General features: G+C 41.6%; 1 protein-coding gene and 1 long non-coding RNA gene across 2 annotated transcripts in view; one reads left to right on the plus strand and one right to left on the minus strand.

Moving 5' to 3' along the window:
- Nucleotides 1-21228, plus strand: part of LOC306980134 — a 452652-nt gene that overhangs the window by 291423 nt on the left and 140001 nt on the right. The gene's annotated exons all lie outside the window — the stretch shown is intronic.
- Nucleotides 1-21228, minus strand: part of cdh22 (cadherin 22) — a 170803-nt gene that overhangs the window by 100904 nt on the left and 48671 nt on the right. The window contains exons 3-5 of the mRNA XM_079579254.1: nucleotides 19967-20086; nucleotides 8589-8756; nucleotides 3623-3804 (exon numbers count right to left, since the gene is read on the minus strand). Coding sequence (XP_079435380.1) covers nucleotides 3623-3804; nucleotides 8589-8756; nucleotides 19967-20086 — 470 coding nt within the window. The remainder of the gene's footprint in view (nucleotides 1-3622; nucleotides 3805-8588; nucleotides 8757-19966; nucleotides 20087-21228) is intronic.

Consider the following 21228-nt stretch of genomic DNA (forward strand, 5'->3'; position numbering starts at 1 on the left):
ACCTTCTGAGGAGACTGAGGTCCTTCGGAGTGAGCAGGCCTCTGCTCAGGACTTTTTTATGACTCAGTGGGAGCCTCTGCTCTCCACTACGCTGCCATGTGCTGGGCCCCGGGCAGCACAGAGCGGGACAAGAACAGACTGAACAAGCTGGTCAGGAGGGCCAGCTCCGTCCTGGGCTGCCGCCTGGACTCTGTGGAGGAGGTGAGGGACAGGAGGGTGTTAGCCAAGCTCACCTCCATCATGGACAACACCTCCCACCCACTGCACGGGACTGTAGAAGAGCTGAGCAGCTCTCTCAGTGGCAGACTGAGACACCCTCAGTGCAGGACGGAGCGCTACCACAAAGCCTTCATCCCTACTGCTGTCAGACTGTACAATAAGACTGTGAAGTAACATGTGAAATAATCTCTGTATCAGCTGCACTTTATTAACTCTGAGTGATCTTCTTGAACGCCGACTGTAACAAGTGAATTTCTCCTTTGTGAGTTCAATAAAGGATTATCTTATCTTATCTTATCTTTAAAAGCTGTCACACTTTGTTTCAACTTTGCTGTTTTGTACAGGGTGCTTTTGATAGAGATGCAGTTACATTGAACCTTTCTGTGGTAAAACAGGCTGTATTGACGAGACTCTTTAAGTTTTGGAAATGTCTTTGAAAACCATGCATCAATGAAAGTTTAGTGTGACAAGGATTCTGCACTGTCTGACAAAGACTGCAGTTATGAAAACAAGTAACCCTCCACATAACCTTCTGCTTTTCAAACCCTTCACAATTACTTTTCTTTACTTTTTCTTCATTGAACTTGCGGCACAAGGTTGTCTGTTCGACCATCAGCTCTACTTGTTTCATTGCAAATGTACACGTCATAGTTACGAGATCTGCTTAATTGCGTGTCTAGACCCTTTGTCTATAAGCCTTAAAACGTCCCAGTAATCCTGTTTAGAACTGATCATTTTCTGCTGTTGTTGTTTGTGGCATATGCTAATCTTGTTGCCACCTCTCTGGGTAAGGCAGGTCTGCAGTGTGACAGGCAGCTGAACCGGCACGGCATTTTTATTGCGCCATTGACAGCCCCTGTCAAACGATGACACGCGGTGATCAAGAGCCAATCAACACTACACCGGTGCCCACTCTGTCTCATGCAAAGATGTTACGGAAAATATGGATTTTTGCAAGATGAATATTGTCTGAAGTAGAACAAGCACTTATTGATTTGTGTCAGAGAATTGTTGATGCCGATGACAGATGCCAGAAAAGTGCGAGCGTCCTCAGAGATGAAAATCTTGTTTGAGTATTTTGGTCAGAAAAACTTTGGCGAGAACAACATTTGCTCCAGTGTTTGCAAATGCCTTATACATTACTGTGTTTTCATTTTCTTATTTTCCTTCATTTTTCACATCCATGTCATAAAAAAGTTGGGCCAGATCTTCCCATAGACATATTATCAATAGACCGTCATTACTCACTCCTCCCCGTTTGACAAAATAACTACAGTGGGGAAAAAAAGTATTTGGTCAGTTTCACATTGACATTGTATTGGATTTTGGCCAAATACTTTTTTTCCCCACTGTACGTTCAAGGGGGAAATCATGGCGGATTTACAGACTCCCCCTCCCCAGCTCTGAGGAAGCGTGTTCCTAAAAAGGGCATAAGGGCGGGATCTTCACTGTAGACTCGGCCCTTGCGTGACGTGTAGTTTGTGCAGCTCCAATGCAACAGTCCGGCCCTCATTAAGTATGAGATTTCTAAAAAAAAATCTTACGAAAACCAGCCTGGTCACTTTAATAGTAACTAACCCAGCGTTATCACAGGAGGAATATCTAGCTGTAGAAAATTTAAGAAAATTAGGCAACAGGCTCTAAAGTGTCTAAAATCCAATGCATTCCAATGGGGAACTAGCGACTATATGGAGGTACTACAGCAATGGCGGCCTCCAGTGTCGTCGTCACAAAGCAGAGCAGCCAGCGGCCATTGGATCTTCCTCCTGGCATGTGCGCAGCTGTTGTGCTATGTGACTGCGCCACTAGCAAGAGGGTGTCGCTTATAAATATAAACTTTATAAAAAAAGAAGTGAGGTTTATTGCGGGTCGCACTGAGCACTTTTGTAGCACTTTTTTCAGCCTCACATTCTTTTCCTTGTTTACTTTGCGCTGCCTCGTGTTCTTCCTTTAGCATAAGTTCTCACAGGTTAAACAAAAACTTTATTTATCCCACCGGGAGTCAAACACTGTACGTGTCGGATACCGCCGATGCTGCTGTGGCACGGGTCTGCACACGGCTAAAACGCTATCCAAACAAAAGCACATGTTCACCCCCACTCCCCTCCCCTGTGTAAAGAGCTTGTTCTACATAACGTTGCCATTGGCCATGGGTTCTGTCCAGCCTGCAACAATATTTTTTCCTAGTATAGTTGGTAAACGGTGGATATCATCCAATCAGAGACGTATGAAGATGAGGCACAAGCCCAATATCCTTAAGGTTAGTGGCTCGGGCAGGGTCAGGGTTAAGCTGATTGGTTGATATATGAATGACGTTTCACTCAAATGACGTGTGACTGGTTGATCTACCAACTATCCTAGGAAAAATATTTTTGCGTCCAACCCATGTACAGCCCACTTAAAGCAGTACTAAGTAACTCATGCCCCTAGAGGCCATAAGCACCACTGCAGGTGTTGTAGCGTTTTTTTACTCATTAATTGTCCGTGAGAGAAAATACTACACTGACAGAAAAGACAAAGGGAGGGAGGGATATTGTACATCCAATTACACAATGGAGACATTTTTTTTCTCACTCAAACGTTGCTATAATTACTGTTTAAGTGGCGCTAGCCCGCAGTTAGCTTTGCCCTATAGCCTGTTAGCTTCTTGTTCGTGACTCCATTAGTGTGTATTGGCGCTCCGACCCCGAGGCAGGGAAGTTGCAATTGTGGTTTTCTGGCCAGAGACCCCAATCATTCCATTAACACTTGTATAACCCCCAGTGGGACTATGAAGGGTTTATTAAGGTAAACAAGTTAGTTAATTCTGCTTTAATGCGCTACCTCTGGTGCTGGAAGATTTCCCAGTGCGCCCCTCAACAGCCGCTAAGTCTATTGTCTGTTTTTTAGACAAAGAGTCCTGCACTGCAAAAAGTAAATATCAAGCATTGGCTTAAATGACTTGAATTGAGGAAATGCATCCTGTTTTTGTCGGTTTTCACTCATTTAGACACTTTTTCTGATCGGACCTAGTTTACTTTACTTGTTTGAGGACATTTCAGACCAGTTCTAAGGTAAATCTCGCTTGAATTTGAAATAAGACAGTAAAATTGCCAATGAGATAAGACAAATTTTCTTACCCCATTGGCAAAGAAAATTACCTGAAATAAGGACGAAATGTATTGAAACGAGTCAGAAACATCTCAGAACAAGTGAAATAATCTAGGACAAATGCCCAACAACTTCTTACCTAGTCAAAACAACTAAAATTTGGATTATTATGCTCAAATTGAGATGTTTATACTGATCTAGTTCATTACTTTTTGCAGTGTGGCCACTCAGCTACCATAGTATTTACGTTGCCTGAACTGCATTAATACTAACAAACTTCCCGGGTGAAAACACACACGCCAAACACACACACCTTCTTGATGGAGACCATGGCCTCCTGCGTCTCTACGTTGGTGGTGACTTTGAACAGATCTCCTCCCTCTTTGATCAGGTAGGCCATGTCGGTGTTCTCGCCCATGTCTGCGTCCGTGGCCATCACATGACCCACCGGAGTACCCACGGCCGCCCCCTCTGACACCGTGAACTGATACATCTCTGGAGAAGAAAAAAAAAACACATCAGAAGTCAGCCACATGGACAAAGTGTTTTAACATCAACATTATTTAAGGTAGTAGCAAATGTAGTTATCTGAAGCTGTTTTGCCTCTCGCATATACACAATTAAGGTCATACAAATGTGTGTGAAGAGAATGAAAACAGTATGTACGGTCCAAAAATGTATAGGAAACATAAAGAAAGTACATTATCCTTTGCAAACAATTCATTCGCAAGGTTCACGCCACAACAGAAGGTGTGATTAAAGGTTTGTTGATGATGAAGATGCCGTGCCACTTTGAAATGTGATTTCCCACAATACTCCGTTCTCCATCTTCAAACGAATGAATGGATGACTCAGATTTTGACATTTCTCTAACTGCGCTGACAACTAGATGAAGCGTGCCATATGTCTATTGTTTCATAACGACAGAGGAATTATGGGAGCCAATCAAAGAGTGTGCCATCTTGTGCCGTATCTTATTTATGAAGCTGCTACTCAAGTCACCACAGCACAGACAGCCTAATCCGGCCCAGTTTATCCCCCTGACTGAGTAAATATGAATCAGCGAGATGAGAAAGGGATTTCAGAAATACTGAGGTGTGCGAGACATATCAAATACAATCAGGCGACTGTCAGCGGGCTTCTCCCACACTGTAACCAAAGTAATAGTATTATGGTTAAAGGTTCGACCAAAGACAATGGAATAAAGTGTGGCCTAAGATGCTTCTGAGGAGGGAAAACACAATTTATTTTCACGCCAATGGCTCTGAGGTATTTATCATGCAAATGGGTTTATTGAGATAAAAAATAAAATTACAAATTGTTTGTATGCTAATGCGAAACAAGTTCCTCATGTTAAGGAAGCAAGGACTGCATTTGTTCAAAGTGATTGTTTCTAAATCGAGTGCTTGATATTTATTTTGTAAGGGAATTGGTTTGGTAAAGTAATCGTGTTCATTTTCAAATTGTGGCAAAATCTCAGCATTAAAGGGACTATACAGAGTTTAAAAATGTTAAAATAATGTATTTTCCTCCCCCTACATGTTCCAGCCATGTCCTAATGTGTAGAATGAGCTCAGACCTGTTTACCACAACTGCCTCTAAAATCCTGCACTGTCACTCAGAAAGGTGTCACTTCGGGTCCGAACTGCCGTCATGCACGAGCTTAATATAGAAGGTGCAGTTACACGTATGGCCTGAGGTGGCAGGAGTGAGTAAAAAAATGGCTAACTTACATCCAGTCCCTTTAAAAACAAAACAGAAGAAAATTATTTTTGTCTTTATTGATGCAGATGCTCCATCTTTTTGATCGTGTTTGGTGTTGCTGTGAGGCACACTGAGTTGTTGTGTACATGAAATGGGCCGTACAAATAAACTAGCCTTGCCTTGCCTTGCTTTGGCTTACAGTACTAAATTAACTTGTTGCCTGCTCTCTTGTTGTGTGTTTCACGGGGGGAAAGTCTTTACAATATGGAACCTTTAAAGACCCCTTACCTGATATTTTCATCTTATTTGTTAATGTTACTGGTTTACAAACAATACGAGCGATCGCTGTTATTGTTTACTTCCTCAATTTTCACCGGATGTTTTGGTGAATGGTCGGCAACAGCTGATGCATCCAGGCCTCTAACATGGTTTTATAAAATGAGCGATCTGTTACAGCGCAAGAGAAGCAATGCCCTGTTTATGGACATTGTTTTTGCCGATCATAGGATTCTTATCATTTGTTTAAAACATAAAATACCTACCACGGCCCCGGGATGTGACGACATCGCGATCGCTCGTATTATGGCACATTTAAACTTTTTAGTTGTGTCTAAGTAGTTGGTTCTAAACTCATTCATAACTTTACTAACGCACTTCTAACATTCCAAGTCTTCACACAGTTAGGTTCATAAGAAGGTTTTGCATCACTCAGAGCAATACTGTCACAGTGATGTAAACAGCAACTATTCTGCTAGTTCAAGATCAATGAAAAGGCTTTATAATTAGATGCACTTCAGTACACTGAAGGATCTGTCGACTGCCTTTTATGTTGCTTACTTTGTGTACTGTACATGTTACCATCAAGCCCATTGTACTCAGGTGTTTTCCATTACTACAAGGTGCAAAACGAAAGTCATCTGTGCTGGTTTGTTTAGAATCAAAGCCTCTCTTTCATGATGCTTGATTCTCATTTCTTTGGTCATGTTAGTAGTGAGCAGCAGTAACAAGCTGAAACTACATCTTACAGGTTGATCAGAAATAAGAAAACAAGGTCTTGGTTGAGCGGCACAGTTTTAAACAACCAAATCCAGACAATCAAAATGCAGTGATGAATAAAAAAATCCATGACACGAGGGAACAATTTCTCTCGAACAAGACCCAAAAAAAAAGACAGATCGTTTGTGCACTGAAAACATCGCTTCTTCACTTATGAAAGATTATTTTGCTACGGCTGACTGTGACTGCTCCATAACTTTAAAGTTGGGGGAGTTTTCTCGGAAGTTGCCATCCAGCAGTTGATGCCACAGTGGCTTATTGGTGTCAGTGGCCTGCAGGTCGAAAACAATATGTGCATCCTTTATCATGGGCTCCCTGTTTGGATGTCCTCCCTCATTATTTCAGTCCACAACTTTGGGCTGTCATCCACTTTCTTCATTTCTTCTCTGGCTCGCCCTGCGTCTCACACTCTGGGCAATAAGCAAACTGTCGCAAATAAAAGGATTTTGGTAAGGCAGTAAAACCAGGCCATTGGCAAGAAATTAGCTATTTAATCGGGGATCAGTTGAGTATGGCAACCCAGGGCTAATTTATGTACAAAAGAAGGGTGGACTTGGGGATATTTGGCAATAGCGGTATAACAAATCATTTCAAGTACAGTTAAAGGAGTGAAACATTTAGTTACTCTTTCTATTATGAGTTGGCAAAGTATATTTGTGAAGCTATTTAGCAATAGATTGTCAGCCACAGATCACACACAGGCACAGAGCAACTTTTGAAGAAGAGCTATTACTGCATGTCTAGGATCACACGATAGACATGACCATTTACTATTCACTTGCCATCTTGATTCATATAAAAAGTGACAACATTTGAATGAAAACCATGCATGCCTATTAACAAAAGTTATGTTCAACAAAACAAATAAATGAAGTAAAAAAGTACAATTCAGATTAAAGGTTCTCTTAAAAAGTTCTCTTTATTGCAGTGGTTTTCAACTGGTATGGCTTTGGGACCCTCCCTCACTTTAGGATGACAACCCGAAAAAGAGTATTTATTCTAACCTATATAAAGCACTTTGCCTTTACGTGAACTTCTGTATTTCTCCACACTATTTGCTAAATCAGCCAGTAAAGCTGAAATCATTATTGAAACAACTGAACATTGTTTCTCATGTAAATGTATCTGTAAAGTAACTAATTCTATTCCCATCAGCTGTGAACCAGCGATCACGGTAAACATAAAACAGGGTTTCTACAGGGGTTCATTTTAAATACAACATTTTTAATGCCACAAATGCAGAAAATTGTGAAATATTTCATCTTCTTTAATAAGGAGATTAATAGGGGAAATTTAGATATTCAAAACTAAATCAGACACAAAAGGCTACTTTTGAGTAAGAGATTATGTAACATTTCATTCAGAACTGCAGCTTTTTTTGGTTTAGACAATAGCTTTTGAGTTTCTGACAAATGATGCAGTCGAGCAATGTCATTGAAAGGGTTCTGCCTCTAGAAGGAAACATTATATACAGAATTTTAGATTTAATGCCAGTTTGAATCTGATTTCTTGCTTTTTATTGACATTTAAGGTTTTAATTTTGGCATAATTCATTTAATCACTAGGGTTAGGGTTAGCCCCCTGCGGAAACCCTGTATAAGAGTATTTGAAGATAATGCTGTGTTATTATATTGGTACCTGGTATCGGCGAGTACTTAGATGAAAGTACTCATTCTTGATTTGGGAAATATAAAAACAAAGGCTAGACTTTTGTTTTGTCTGTATACGGAGTTTAAAAATGTTAAAACTAAGTATTTTCCTCCCCCTACATCGGGGTAGGCAAGTTTGTGTCATGGAGGGCAGATTTTCTTCATCTCCAAAACGCCAAGGGCCGAAACTCACAATTGTAGCTCAAAGTAAAGCACCTTTTTTCTATAAATATAAGTTTTGCACATAATATATGACCTAATGCGTTTTTTTCCGTGGGAAATGTGAAAATATTGCCAGTATTTTTCACATTTTAGAGTCATTTTCACAAATTTGGTCTCTGATTTATGAATAAATGTTTCTTCAAGATTCTCTTGGGGGCCAAAGGTTTAATGCTGGAGGGCCGAATTAGGCCCCCGGGCGTGACGTTTCCTACCCCTGCCCTACATGTTCCAGCAATGTCCTAATGTGTAGAATGAGCCCAGACCTCTTCACCACAACTGCCTCTAAAATCCTGCACTGTCACTCAATAAGGTGTTAATTTGGGTCCGAAGTGCCGTCATGCACGAGCTTAATATAGAGACTGCAGTTACACGTAAGACCTGAGGTGGCAGTAGTGAGTATAAAATGACCAAATTGCATCTAGTCACTTTAACTTGAGTAAACAGAGTTTCAGACATTGGCGCTTGATGACATTGTGACTTCAAAGAATGCCACAAGAACCAATGCAAAAAAGTTTATGTTTATGCCTACGCTGATTACATTGCGCACATTCGTAACTCCTTCCTCCAGCTGTCATTTTCCCCGGACTGGCCATGTGCCCCTTATATCTCATTATTTATATATCAAAGAAAGCATACAGCCAGACTCACTCTGTGGAAAGCGCGGCGGGTTGTCATTAACGTCGGTGATCACTATGGTCACTGTGGTGGAGCCGGAGAGCCCGCCCAGTTGTCCTGCCATGTCTGTTGCCTTGACGACCAGCTCATACCGATCTTGAGTTTCACGGTCCAGGTCCGCCACTGCCGTCATGATGGTTCCTGAAGATGGAGAAGAGACGGCGCATTACTGGTCAGCACTTAGGAATGCATAATAACCAAGCGTATCTCCCCTTCGCCATTCAGACATCGACTTCCGCTAAAGCGCTACATTACCAGGCCCCGCTTCTCATTTCACCCCCGCAAAACTGGATGGGAAAGATTGTGTCTTGTACCCGCCTGTGCGCATACGCAGTTTTACGACTCTGCTGTATTAAAATGAATAATATATAGAGGCAGAATGAAGCCATGCCTCAACTGCACCCAAACAGCATATAACACCTCTTCGACGGAGGCTGGGACAGCACTCCAATCTGAGCAGTGGCTTTTCAGGGAGGGAAGTTGGGGACACAGACACTCGTATTCTGGACTTGTGAAGCTTGGAGTGAGAAACCAGGCAAAGTCAAACAACTAAATGTTTCAAAAATCAATGTAATGCTTCAAAATTATGCCGTACAGCCCAAAATCTAAATTATCATTCTACTACAGCAACAAATGATCTATGGTAAAACAGTTTATATGCACACTTCCGCGCTTAACCTCTTGATGCGCTTTATCATTCTGCTGTTGGAGTCAAATACAGGACTCACCGCTAGCCACAGCTGCCCTGGGGTAGACTGTAAGAAGTGAGGCGTCAATCAGCCCCTACGACCATCACCAACATTCACCCAGGCATCCTGCTGTTGCCAAACGGTCTCCCATTCAAGCACCAACCTGGCCCTTCTCTGACGGGATCGGGCACATTGGGCGGTATGGCCCTAGACCACATGTGTCAAGGAATGTGGCCCTTTGAGGAGCATGAATTCGTGAGCATGTCTCTAGCCCATTCCTGTGCAGAGTTATGGATTTTTAATGAAATAACTAGTTTGCTCACTCCAGCCACTAGGGGGGCAGTTTAAGTTAAAAAAGGAAAGAATTCCACACATGTCCAGCAGAGGACGCTGACATAACATGAGATCAGGATATAAACAGTATATTATAGCCATGTGGTAAATGGTCAGTCTGCCCCAGGATGGCTGTGGTTACAATAGTAACTTACTGCCATTGAGTGTGGAGTGAATGAATAATGACTTTATGTAGCACTTTGAGAAACATGTCACACAGGCTGATAAAGCACAATAAGTGTAAGATATTGTTTTTTATGAGGCCACAGTCCTTTACAATATATGCGGCCCGCGACCCGCCGTGAGGGCTGAATTTCGGCTCTCGACACCCCTGTCCTAGACCGAGACCTCTCGGATACCAAGGATATCTCAATGAGACTCCATTCGACTCTTAGAGATCTCCTTGGTATCTAACAGGTTTAGAGAACATTGCAGGGACGTCACAGAAACATCACATGGGTTCAGAACAACAAACAGTGTTCATAACGTTGCCACAACTGCATGAGACCGAGACCTCTCAGAGACTATGCAGAGACTGAAATCTAACCTGTTCATCTTCACAGAGACTACCTGGAGACTAGCCTTATCTCCAGGGGATATTTCGGAGAGATCTCCGTGACCAGCTAGTCTACAACTAGTCTTAAGGCTGGTGAGACAGGCCCTTTATCCGCTGCTATAACAATACAAGAAAAAGAGAGTCATGTCCTCACATTGGTGCGCGTAAATACTTACCCACGGATACTTTAGGTAATTGCCATTTAATCGGCAAATATGACGATCACAGCTGAACGATGATTTGAAGTGTTACATCGCTGGCCAAGTATAATTACGCTACTACAGAGCTGGAGGGTTGGAAATCCCATTGGAGATTATTTAGATTACGTGATCAAGGTGATACAAATACATAACTACATGGAAATTGCCCTATGAGAGGGGTCACTAGAGGCCTGCATAACAAATAATTGGTTTGGCTTCTGTATGAGTCAGTGCACATATTTTTGTTGTTCAAGTGTTACAGCACTGAACAATACGGCAGTAATTGTCTCTAGTTGTGTCCCAAATCAGAGTCAAGTTATGGTTTCCATAAAATAAATGTGTTTAGTGTTTTAGAATCTTTGATATCCAGAGTCAGGACTAAACAGTGTTTCAGTTTTATACTGCTAAAATCTGAGACAGTCTTCCTGAAGATGTGACAAAAGCTATTTTTAAATCCAGGCCAAATGGTCCTATTTAGCTGTTTAATGTATTTCATGTAAAGCCCTTTGAATTGCTTTGTGCACATATTGCACATACAAATAAATTGGCCTTGCCTATTGTTGTCATGTTGCAGAACATGCATTACTTATCTTAGACAAAAATTACTGAAAAGTGCTTGAATTATTGGGATTTGTGCTGGTTTTGACAATTGTATTGTTGTATTGTGAATTAATTGTCTCATTTCAACATTTTTTGTCTTATTTTCAGTGTACGTTCCATTGGCATCCATCTATCTCATTTCAAGACAGTCCAAACCTGCTCAAAGTCAGCATTAAAAATCTTAATTCAAGCACATTTCAAGCCATAGATATAGTTTTCACAAGACTTGTCTTTTAATCTAGCATTAACTGTCAGTGTGAGAAGGTCAAACAGATCTTCAATCCAGAATCTGTATCATGCCATCATGACATTGCCAAGCTGTAAAAAAGCTATTCCATTTCTTATCATGCTATCAGTGTTGGCCGAGCAACAAAACCTCACCATGTGCCTCATTTTCTTTGCTCTTGAAATATCATTCTACTTCACCCTCATGGGATTTTCCAGCTCACGCACACACGCTGCCAATGCATGTGGCTGCAACCGTCGCTCCGCCCGGGGTTTGCATTGTGTTGGGTACACAACTCAATGATTTCAGTCACATTTTAGCTCTGGGCTATGTTGTATGAGTTACAAAAATACCGTAGCATGTAGCACCGGCGTCAAAAAGAGGGCGACAAATGACATGTCCTTTTTTCATCCAGCGAACGCCAGAGGGAAACATGCAAATAAGGCCTGTCAAAAATAGTCCAATCCATAACTCACGGAGGCCATTGTGTTGCTGCAGCAGAATGCAAAGTTTATTTAGCCTGTGTATGACATTCAGCTAGTTTCATGCAATAAGCTTCATAACATGCTCAAGTGGCTTTGCTGAGATCTTGACCATTTTATATCGCAGATGCCTGATGTTGAGCTGCGTTTTGATTCGTTCTTGTTTCAGCTTCATGCTTTGTCTCTGTGAGTGCCTTTCTGTGTGAACTTTGCATGCTCTCCCCAGGTCTGGGTGGGTTGCCGGTGGGTGCTCTGGTTTGATTGGAAGGCTTGCATCAGTCTAACTCAGGGCAGCTGTGGCAACAATCGCAGCTTACCCCCGCTGAGTACGAAGTGAATGAATGCAAAGCGTTTTGGAGAGAAGCACTATATAAAACCAATGCACCTCTACCTCGACCTTAGTCCTCAAGAGTTCAAAACACTCTGGTCCACGAGCTGATATCAAGAGGTGGTGCCCTCCATCAGCAGGAGTTGCTTCTTATTTCAGTGTGAAAATCATCCTTCATTCTTATACAGTGTGCACGTAGAAATGAGACTAGAATTACCTTCATGCTGGGTTTACACATAACGACGACATGTTACAAATGCCACAAATCCATCCAGTATTCGTTGACAGGGGATCACAAATGATCACAAAGGTTGGTGGAAATTGATGATTGGTGGTTTCACGTCACAAATTATTGCGACCTGTTACCACGTGTTACGATTTATTACGCACGGTCACGCAAATGTCTTCTGCGGGCAGCTGCTGCGATTGTGGACAAGACCATCTGCAGGGCTCTCCCTTGACTCGTCAGGCCCTTCTGGTTCCCACTCATGCCCCCAAACATCGGGGAAACTTTAAGTGCATCGAGGAGCAGCAGGAGCAGGTGCAGTCCTTGGCTTGGAGTGTGGATTAGCCGACTTTGCGCGACTTTTCTTTGGCACGCTGCAGGTACGAAACGGCACGGCGTGGGTTTCTATCAACTTTGAGCGCAAGCGTGAAAGAACACATCGATTTCTACACTACACTCGCGCTGAATTACGAACCCTGTTAAGACGCATTAAGTAATGTTGCGAAGGTCATGAATGATGGAAAAATGGCATTCGTAAAGCACTGTGTAAACCCAGCTTTACTGTTTTTACTCTCAACAATTTCAGGTTAAACCATAAACATTAACAATCCACATATATTATAAAACAAATACATAATGCAAAGAAGTCCATGGACAAGTGCCTTAGAATAGATTGAGAAAATATTCCATCACAAAGACAAACAGTTGATAATCTATTATTATGTTTTCTCTGCGCAAATTGTGTTTTTATTCCTGCGGGCATTGAACGAATTCCCTGCACTGTGAACCAGCGGATGCTCCCATGTTGCCAATGGAGCCCACACGGAATCAATTAGTTTATTTATTTTGTTCCTCTTTTTAAGACCTTGGGCAACTTTTACTCATGAATGTTTCTCTCTGTTGTGATTTGTTTTGAGCGTTGCATGAAGAAGAAAGAAAAGCTTTTATATTATCTCAAACAAAAACAAATGGACTCGTGTGTCAATATGGAAAAATACCCTTTCCTATTCAAAGCGCAAATATAGGCAGCATTTATGACAAACGACAAATGAGGCGGAGCGAGCGTCATGAAGAAAGTAATGAAAAATGGTGATTGAAAAAACAATAACAGAGGATTAAAATAGCATGGTACATAGGGATAACAAGTCAAGGCTTAGGCAAGGCATGTTTATTTATACCGTGCATTTCGTACCAAGGCATCTTAATGGGCCTTACAATCAGGTTAAGTTAAGGCAAGGCACATATATAGATTTACAGATCCATCTACGTTCACACCCTCAATTATGGTCATGAGATTTGGGTAATGACCAAAAGGACAAGATGGCGGATACAAGCGGCCGAAATGGGCTTCCTTCGCAGGGTGGCTGGGCGCACCCTTCGAGATCGGGTGAGGAATTCAGTTACCCGGAAGGAGCTCGAAGTAGAGTCGCTGCTCCTTCACGTCGAAAGGAGCCAGCTGAGGTGGCTAGGGCATCTGTTCCAGGTGTTCCAGGCATATCCTAGTGGGACAAGGCCTCGTGGAAGGCCCAGGGCACGCTGGTGGGACTATGTCTCCAAGCTGGCCTGGTGTAGCCTCAGGGTCCCCCCAGGACAGCTGGAGGAGGTGTGCATGGATCGGGAAGTCTGGGCATCTCTGCTGAGACTGCTGCCTCCGGGACCTGGCCCCGGATAAAGCGGAAGAAAATGGATGTATATAGAAACATCAAGACATGGGAAATACAAGGAACATCAGGGCAGGTGCTGGAATATTTTCTTGGGGAGGGGAAGGACGACCGGCAATTGACCGGGGGGTGGGGCTGAGGAAACGTGTTGAGGCAGACGCAGAACGACAGGGGTGTGGTTAGGGAGGGGGTATGTGTGTGCAGTTGTTCACAGTCTGAAAGCCAGTGTTACGCAAAATATAACCCAGAGAGCTCAGTCCATATCTGGTTTAGCTCCGCGGCTTGGCCTTGAAGGGAAGTGTTGACTGCATAGGAGAGATAAAGGGTCCAGCTGCTTCAAACCTCCTCTCTCAGGAGGACGAGAATTATTCCAGAATAGTTCATAAATATATAATGAATGACATTTTACTTGGTCTCAGCTTTAGTTCAGTTCTCCAGAGCAGGTAGTTCACTTCACAGGTCATCCCTTTTTCTCTCAAAATATAGTCCACCTATTGTCTCCACAGCAAGCTGCCAGGTCGTACATAACAGTCCATCACAGTGCGTTACTTTCCGATGTAAGTCCATCACTCGGTCACCTCCTGCTCCAAAGTGCTTGTTAATTTCAACGGACAGCAGCGTGGTCCGATTGCAACCTGCTGTCTTTCCAGGGCAGTCCTTCCAATAAGCAGGTGCCCTTTTATCAAGCATCCAAATAAGTAAATATCTACGATGTCTCCGAAAATCCAGTCAGGGACCTCCTCTGTGACCTCACTTTGTTTAAAAACCTTATCAATTGAAATGAGAGACCAGTTAATCAATTCCATAGTTTAGTGGTTCGGGAGGTGATCCAAGAGGAACAAAAGTCAGACAAAGACATTCGCAGAGGCAGGAAAAAAGCACGAAAACCAGGAGCAGTCAGAAATCACGTCTGCACTCGACAGTGACAGGAAGCAACAAGGGTTTCAGCTGAATTGCCATGAAAGCTCAATGCTACGTGAAGAATAAGTAGGAATTCCCCAGCGTTATCTTCATTAGCCACCATTACACTCCACTTGGGAAAAACAAGTCTCTGAAGTCGACCAATTATTTCAGTATTTTCTATGTATTTATATTTCTTTTCTTATTATTTTTTTCCCCTCGAAAGTGTGCCCATAATTCAACATATTTATCACAATTCAGCAATTATTCTCTTTGGATGGACCATTTGTAATAGGGCATCCGCTCATTTGCTTGTAAGCTTGTTAAAACTCTCTAGTTTTCAGGGGATTTTGGACCAAGAACCAGAGCAGTCAGATTTGCTGTTCATTCTTGAGCAAAATAATATCTGCCTATGCCTCATGAATTTGAGAATCTAATGACCATTATGCAAATGCAGTGTTACACAGAATTCCTAAATACGACATTTCCCCCTGCCAGATGCATGTTGCACTTATAGACATTATGAGGTGGTACAGTAATAAATTCCTAGAACCACTGGTCTCCATTCCCAACAAATCCCGTCCCTTGTTCGGAAATCCATGCATGGTAATACATCGCAACACACAGCCGGCTTGTGTGCGTGTAACATTAATGAATCAGGTCCACAGCTGTTCTGTCTCCTTCCTCGCTTTGACCTCCCTGACATACACCTATTAGGCCGGTCTGTCCGCCTACCGAACACGGGGAGAAGGGGGGGTGCGGGGGGGGTTAGCGCTACACTGCGGGTTAGCCCGACAGTAGCTGGAATGACCCATCGAGTCTCCAGGCTAGTCCCACCAAAGCAGAGCCATTTATCATCCAGGCACCAGGCCGACGAATCAAAGCGGCCAGACCAAAAGAAAAAGGAATGATTAGAACTTTTGGGTAGCTCCCTTGAGGGGCCTTTAAAGGCAACAGCGACGCTAAGCTACTACTCAAAGACTGCGGGTCGGGGCACATAGCCGCCTGTCCCATCTATAGGGACACACAGTTTTCGTGTTCAGTTTCTTCAAATGTATGACTAAGATATGCCGTGCCTTCATCTTTGCACTTTTGCGCTAAGATTTGCTTCAAAATTACACAAATGTTTTGTAAATGTTCGTGAAAATACTAAATATAATCTATGAATGCAGTCAATTTTGGGGAATGCATTTCTATAGAAGCTGAAGTGGATTATTATCATGTAATTAAAAGGGAAGGCATAAAGAAGAAAGGACAAGCTAAACTAGGTCAATTGTATAACACATTAGAGCTCGCCCGGCTCACCAGAATACACGCTTTTACAGACGTGTACAAGACGTGTAGTGTGGGATCAGGGCTGATTCTTCAAATTCCCGATTGGGCGTGATTGACAAGTGTATGTCTGCCCATGGTCGGTTGGATGATCGTGTTTTTTTGCTCTTGATATGTTTTTATTTATTGCATTGTAAACGTGTGCACTTATTATTTTTTTTGTATTCATTTTATATTAATTTGCACTGTCCCTGCACAAGGGACAATAAGCCAAACCAGCATTGTCAGTGCGCATGCGCAGTAATGTTCCGGTCAAAGTTCACACCTACCCACAGTGTCAACAAAGCCCATTAAACCAGACTATCATGTTAGAACAACCAGCTATTTAGTGACTATTACGTTGCTTAAAGCGGTTTTACGGCGATATGCCAGGTTCACATTCATTCTGTCCATATAGGCTTAATCAGTCTATGGAAGAGTTTTGCTCTATTCACGAGTGCAATAAAGGAACCTCACAGCGTTGTATATGGAGCTACCATAAAACTCATCACATTTCCTACTGAAAGAAAAGATCCAGAACGTTGTGACGTTAATGGATTAAATTAGCAAATTTGACGTATAGCTAACTAGTAATGCTATTTGTAACCAATATTTACTTACTAAAAATGTTTTTTAAATTTATTTATAGGTTTAGCAAGGGCCACAAGTGTCCCCGCATATTGTAAACTCAGACATTTGTGGGGAAAACATGGTAGATCTAACTAAAAAGCATTTGTATCAACTTGCAGGATAGTTTTTCTAGCAATTTTGTGAAAGCGACCCTTTCACAAAAAAACAAACAACTAAAAACTGCTCAGACGAGCTTTTAGTTGACGAGTCTGTGATTGTGATGGTTGCAATGTTAAATTTCTGTAATACTTGTTTTTGGGGTCCTTTTGTTCTTTGTGAAGCACTTTGTGATTTTAGCTGTGAAATGTGCACAATCTTCTTCTTCTTCTTCTTCTTCTTCTTCTTCTATTTTTTCTTCTCCTATTTACTCTTCCATTTCCTCTTCTTCTTCTATTTCCTCTATTTCTTCTTCTACTTTTTCTTCTTCTATTTCCTCTTCTATCTCTTCTTCTTCTTCTTCTTCTTCTTCTTCTTCTATTTCTTCTTCTTCTATTTCCTCTATTTCTTCTTCTATTTCTTCTTCTTCTATTTCCTCTATTTCTTCTTCTACTTTTTCTTCTTCTATTTCCTCTATTTCTTCTTCTATTTCTTCTTCTTCTTGTGAAATTTGACCCTGCAAGTTGTGAAATGTGCCTATAAACATGTCCCTGTGAAGAATTGGGATGCTACAAATACATTATGAAGATTAGGGATGAGTTTGTACCTCAACCAATATTTTAATTTAGTGGTTCCTCTTTCATTGTTAAAAAACAACAACAAAAAAACAGAAATAGCGCCTTTAAGGATACAAAGAGTCATTGGCAATTGGGTTCAGATTTCCATGTGGGAAAAATCAACACAAATGTGCAACAACTGTTTCAATCCACGGGACGAAAAAAACGTTTGACAGAAAATGTGTGTCTAATGTGTTATAGGCACTTAATTTGGTTCCTGTTGTTGGATCGAGCTGCTTTTGAACTGATACTATAGGCAGGATGGACGGCTGGGCAGGAAACACCAGAGCTGCAATTCAAGACAGTCCAGTCCAGTTGGCGAATTTTATGAAAAAATATTTGCTGCAGTAACATACATTTGGACCACAGATGTGTGAAAACAACACGGAGCTGTTGAGTGTGTTTATGCAAATGCATGAACGGGCTGCTTCCCGAAAATAATCCAAGACAGTATAGTTCGGAATACAAAAGCCGTTCTGGTGTCCTGAGCTGAAATGTTTGGTTTTGCCGCTGATGAATTTATAGGGCATGAACTTCAACTCTTTGGCACACACTTCTTTGACTTCTTCCACATCGTTCTCATTTTGTCGACTGTAATAATAAAGCGACGGCGCAAAAAGCAGTACAAGGCCATTCAATCACAATGGCCTCAATGTGGTGCCTTTTGTAGCACCTGATGCACGTTGGGAGGCTTGAGTGCCGAGAATACAACACCTCAAAAGCTAACAGAAATGTTACCTATTAATGAGAGGGTTACAGCTTCAAGCCCGGTGACTATGATTATATAATTGAGCCAAAGTCCTGGAGGAGGTCTCGTCTAGTTGCTCGTTTGTAAGTTTTGCCTGATGATTAACACAAGATTAGCTCCTTTGAAATAAAATTCACACTGTTTAAGCGGTATTGTTAGTGAATTAAATTATTATCTGCTTGAAGTTACAACAAAGAAAACCTCGACTTTCTGTAAAGTAATTAAAAAACTCTTGATGTTTTATGTTGACGACGCTGACTTGTTCATAATGTGGGCTGCCTCTGATTATATTTATTGGCCAAAACTTTGAAGAAACTTTCTCCAACTTCCAAAAGTCTCAGCATTAAAGAGATGAACAAGCATATGTGGCAGTCTGTGCAGCGGAGATACTTATTATCAACCAAGACCATCCAACAGAGAAGCAGAGCACACTCAGTCCACTTGGGATTTGCCAAAGAGTTTTCTCTCAATAAATAACAAATTGAATATATCTTCATCATGCCAGGATGTACTAAGTAGTGTGGCGTGATGCTAATGCTAGCAAACCAGCCAAAAGTGAACATAATTTATGGCTAGCACATTCACTACAGACATTGTAGCAGCTTGGACTTTTTTTTAAATCTATTTATTTATCTGTTCAAGTAGTTTTACCTACTTTACTAGTTGCTGTTAGAAAAGTATCTGTGTCATTGAGTGCCCAAAACGGAAAAACTTGTTTTGGCAAGATTTTTTAAATCACGAAACTAGACAATCTAATACACCTTATGTGTGATATTGATAGCTCTGTGATGAACATGACTCTGAGTTTTAAAATGGTTACAATCGGTCCAAGGACGGCTGAGAAACATCCTGTTAAAGTCTTCAATCCGAGAACCAGGCTGTTTTAATGCACACGCAAAAAAGCGACACGGCGTTTCAAAACGTGTCAAGAATGTTGTTGTTGAAAATTGACTTGAAACAGAGATATTAAGGCATTTGCCTCTTCCCATAACGTTAGTGTCCGTCCAGAGAGGAGAGAGTTGGAGAGAGGAGTTAATCAGAAAGGAGAGTGTTGCATAAAACCCCTGTTATCTCCGTTTCTAGAAAAAAATCTAGCGATTTTGATAAAAACTAGCCTCTGCTTAGCTTAGATTTCTCAAATTTCTCTTATTACACCAAATTTCACCTTTCACCTACGGAGAGCTTAGAGTCTCACCTTTCAAACGAGCCATGTCTCCATAGCTATAACATAGAATATGCTGTGGTGCTACAAAGATCATCATAAAATCGTCTGGATTGTTGGCACTCAACAGCTAAATCCCCAAAACAGCGCGGCACTCAATGTGTTCAAGGAGTCATATTGGATAAGACAATGAAAAATAACCACATAAAAAAGTTAACAGTACATTTCCAGTTGTATTTTTAATTTTTTCCCCCATTATTATTATTTTTGAATATACATTGCCACTCTTAAAACTACATCTTGCTAGTTCCACTAAAATATGCGCATGCATTTGTGTGCCCTGAACCAATTTAAATTGTATCTATGCCCAGCAAATAACACATGGCATGAGGGGGTGCAAGCCCAGTCTGAAACGTTTCAAAGCTCAAAGCCTCTGGCCAAATGCTTTTGTGTTCCTGGCCAGAGCTTTTGATTGGATTGGGACTTTTGGTCTCAACGACTGAAATTGATTACAGCATATGAGCTATAAAATAAAATCCATAAAGAAAAAAAGCGGTGAAATTGTTTGTGCGACGGTGAGCTTTACCTGTGTGCTTGTCGACGGCGAAAAACTTTTCTCCATCCAGGACACTGTACACCACCCGCGCGCTGCTGCCGTACGTGGGGTCATCCGCATCTATGGCTGTTACTTTCATTATAGATGTTCCTGCACAAAAGAACAAGGCCAGAGGTTGGAAAGACCATGGGGAGAACATAGTTTTATAAAGTTTCAACGTTCAAATAGACACAGTAAAGACAAAAAAATGGGGAAAACCTTCTTTTCTGAAGGCTACATGGATAGTCCTTGAAGAAAAACAAAAATAACGTACATAGCAAAACTAAATTAAATCAAATCAAAGAATTATCCCATTTAAACCAACAGGGTTTTACATTTAAATATGTCTTTCCTTTCCAAAGCCAACAGCCGCTATTCAGAGGCAACATTAATGAATTCAACACAGAAAACACTTGAACTTCAAAAGAATAGACGACACTTGGTGGGGCTTAAACAAAAACAAAGCTTCTCTGTATTTTAAAGCAGTACTAAGCAACTTGTTAACCTTAATAAATTTGATGATTGAGCGGTCTTTCATCTCCCCCTGGTGTCTCTGGCCAGAAAACCACCAATGCAAATTCGCTGCCACCGGGTCAGAGTCACCAATACACACTAATGGAATAACGAGGAAGAGGCTAACAGGCTAACGAGCAAAGCTAACTGTGGGCTAGCACCACTTAAACAGTATTTACAGCCAAGTTTGAGTGAAAAAAATAATCTCTATTGTGTCATTGGATGCACAAATTCCTTCTCTCCTTTTGTCTTTTCTGTCAGCGTAGTATTTACTCTCACGGACAATAGAGCTCCACAGTCCCACCCACTCCGGGGTCCGACATAAATATCCCATGTGTTTTTAACATTGACTTTTATGTGCTACTACTACTACTACTGATACTTGCGCGGGTATTTTACAAGAAAGAAACAAACAATACTTGAAAATACGCCGAAATTACTTTTGCAGTATAACGTTTTAGACAGATCTTCAATTTTACCTTGTATGTTTCATGTCCGTGAGTTAGCGCATAGCTGATTAGCCGTGATGCTAAACTCTTAATAGTTGGCAGTCAATGCTAATAATACATGGGATTTTTTATGTTGGACCCGGGAGTGGGTGGGACTGTAGAGCTCTATTAATGAGTGAAAAACTGCTACATGCTACAACACCTGCAGTGGTGCTTATGGCCTATAGGGGCATGAGTTACTGAGTACTGCTTTAGACTCAACACACCTTCACCAAACTTGTTCTGATCTTG

Source organism: Gobius niger, assembly GCF_951799975.1.
Source record: "Gobius niger genome assembly, chromosome: 20".
In the NCBI taxonomy this organism is placed as follows: domain Eukaryota; kingdom Metazoa; phylum Chordata; class Actinopteri; order Gobiiformes; family Gobiidae; genus Gobius; species Gobius niger.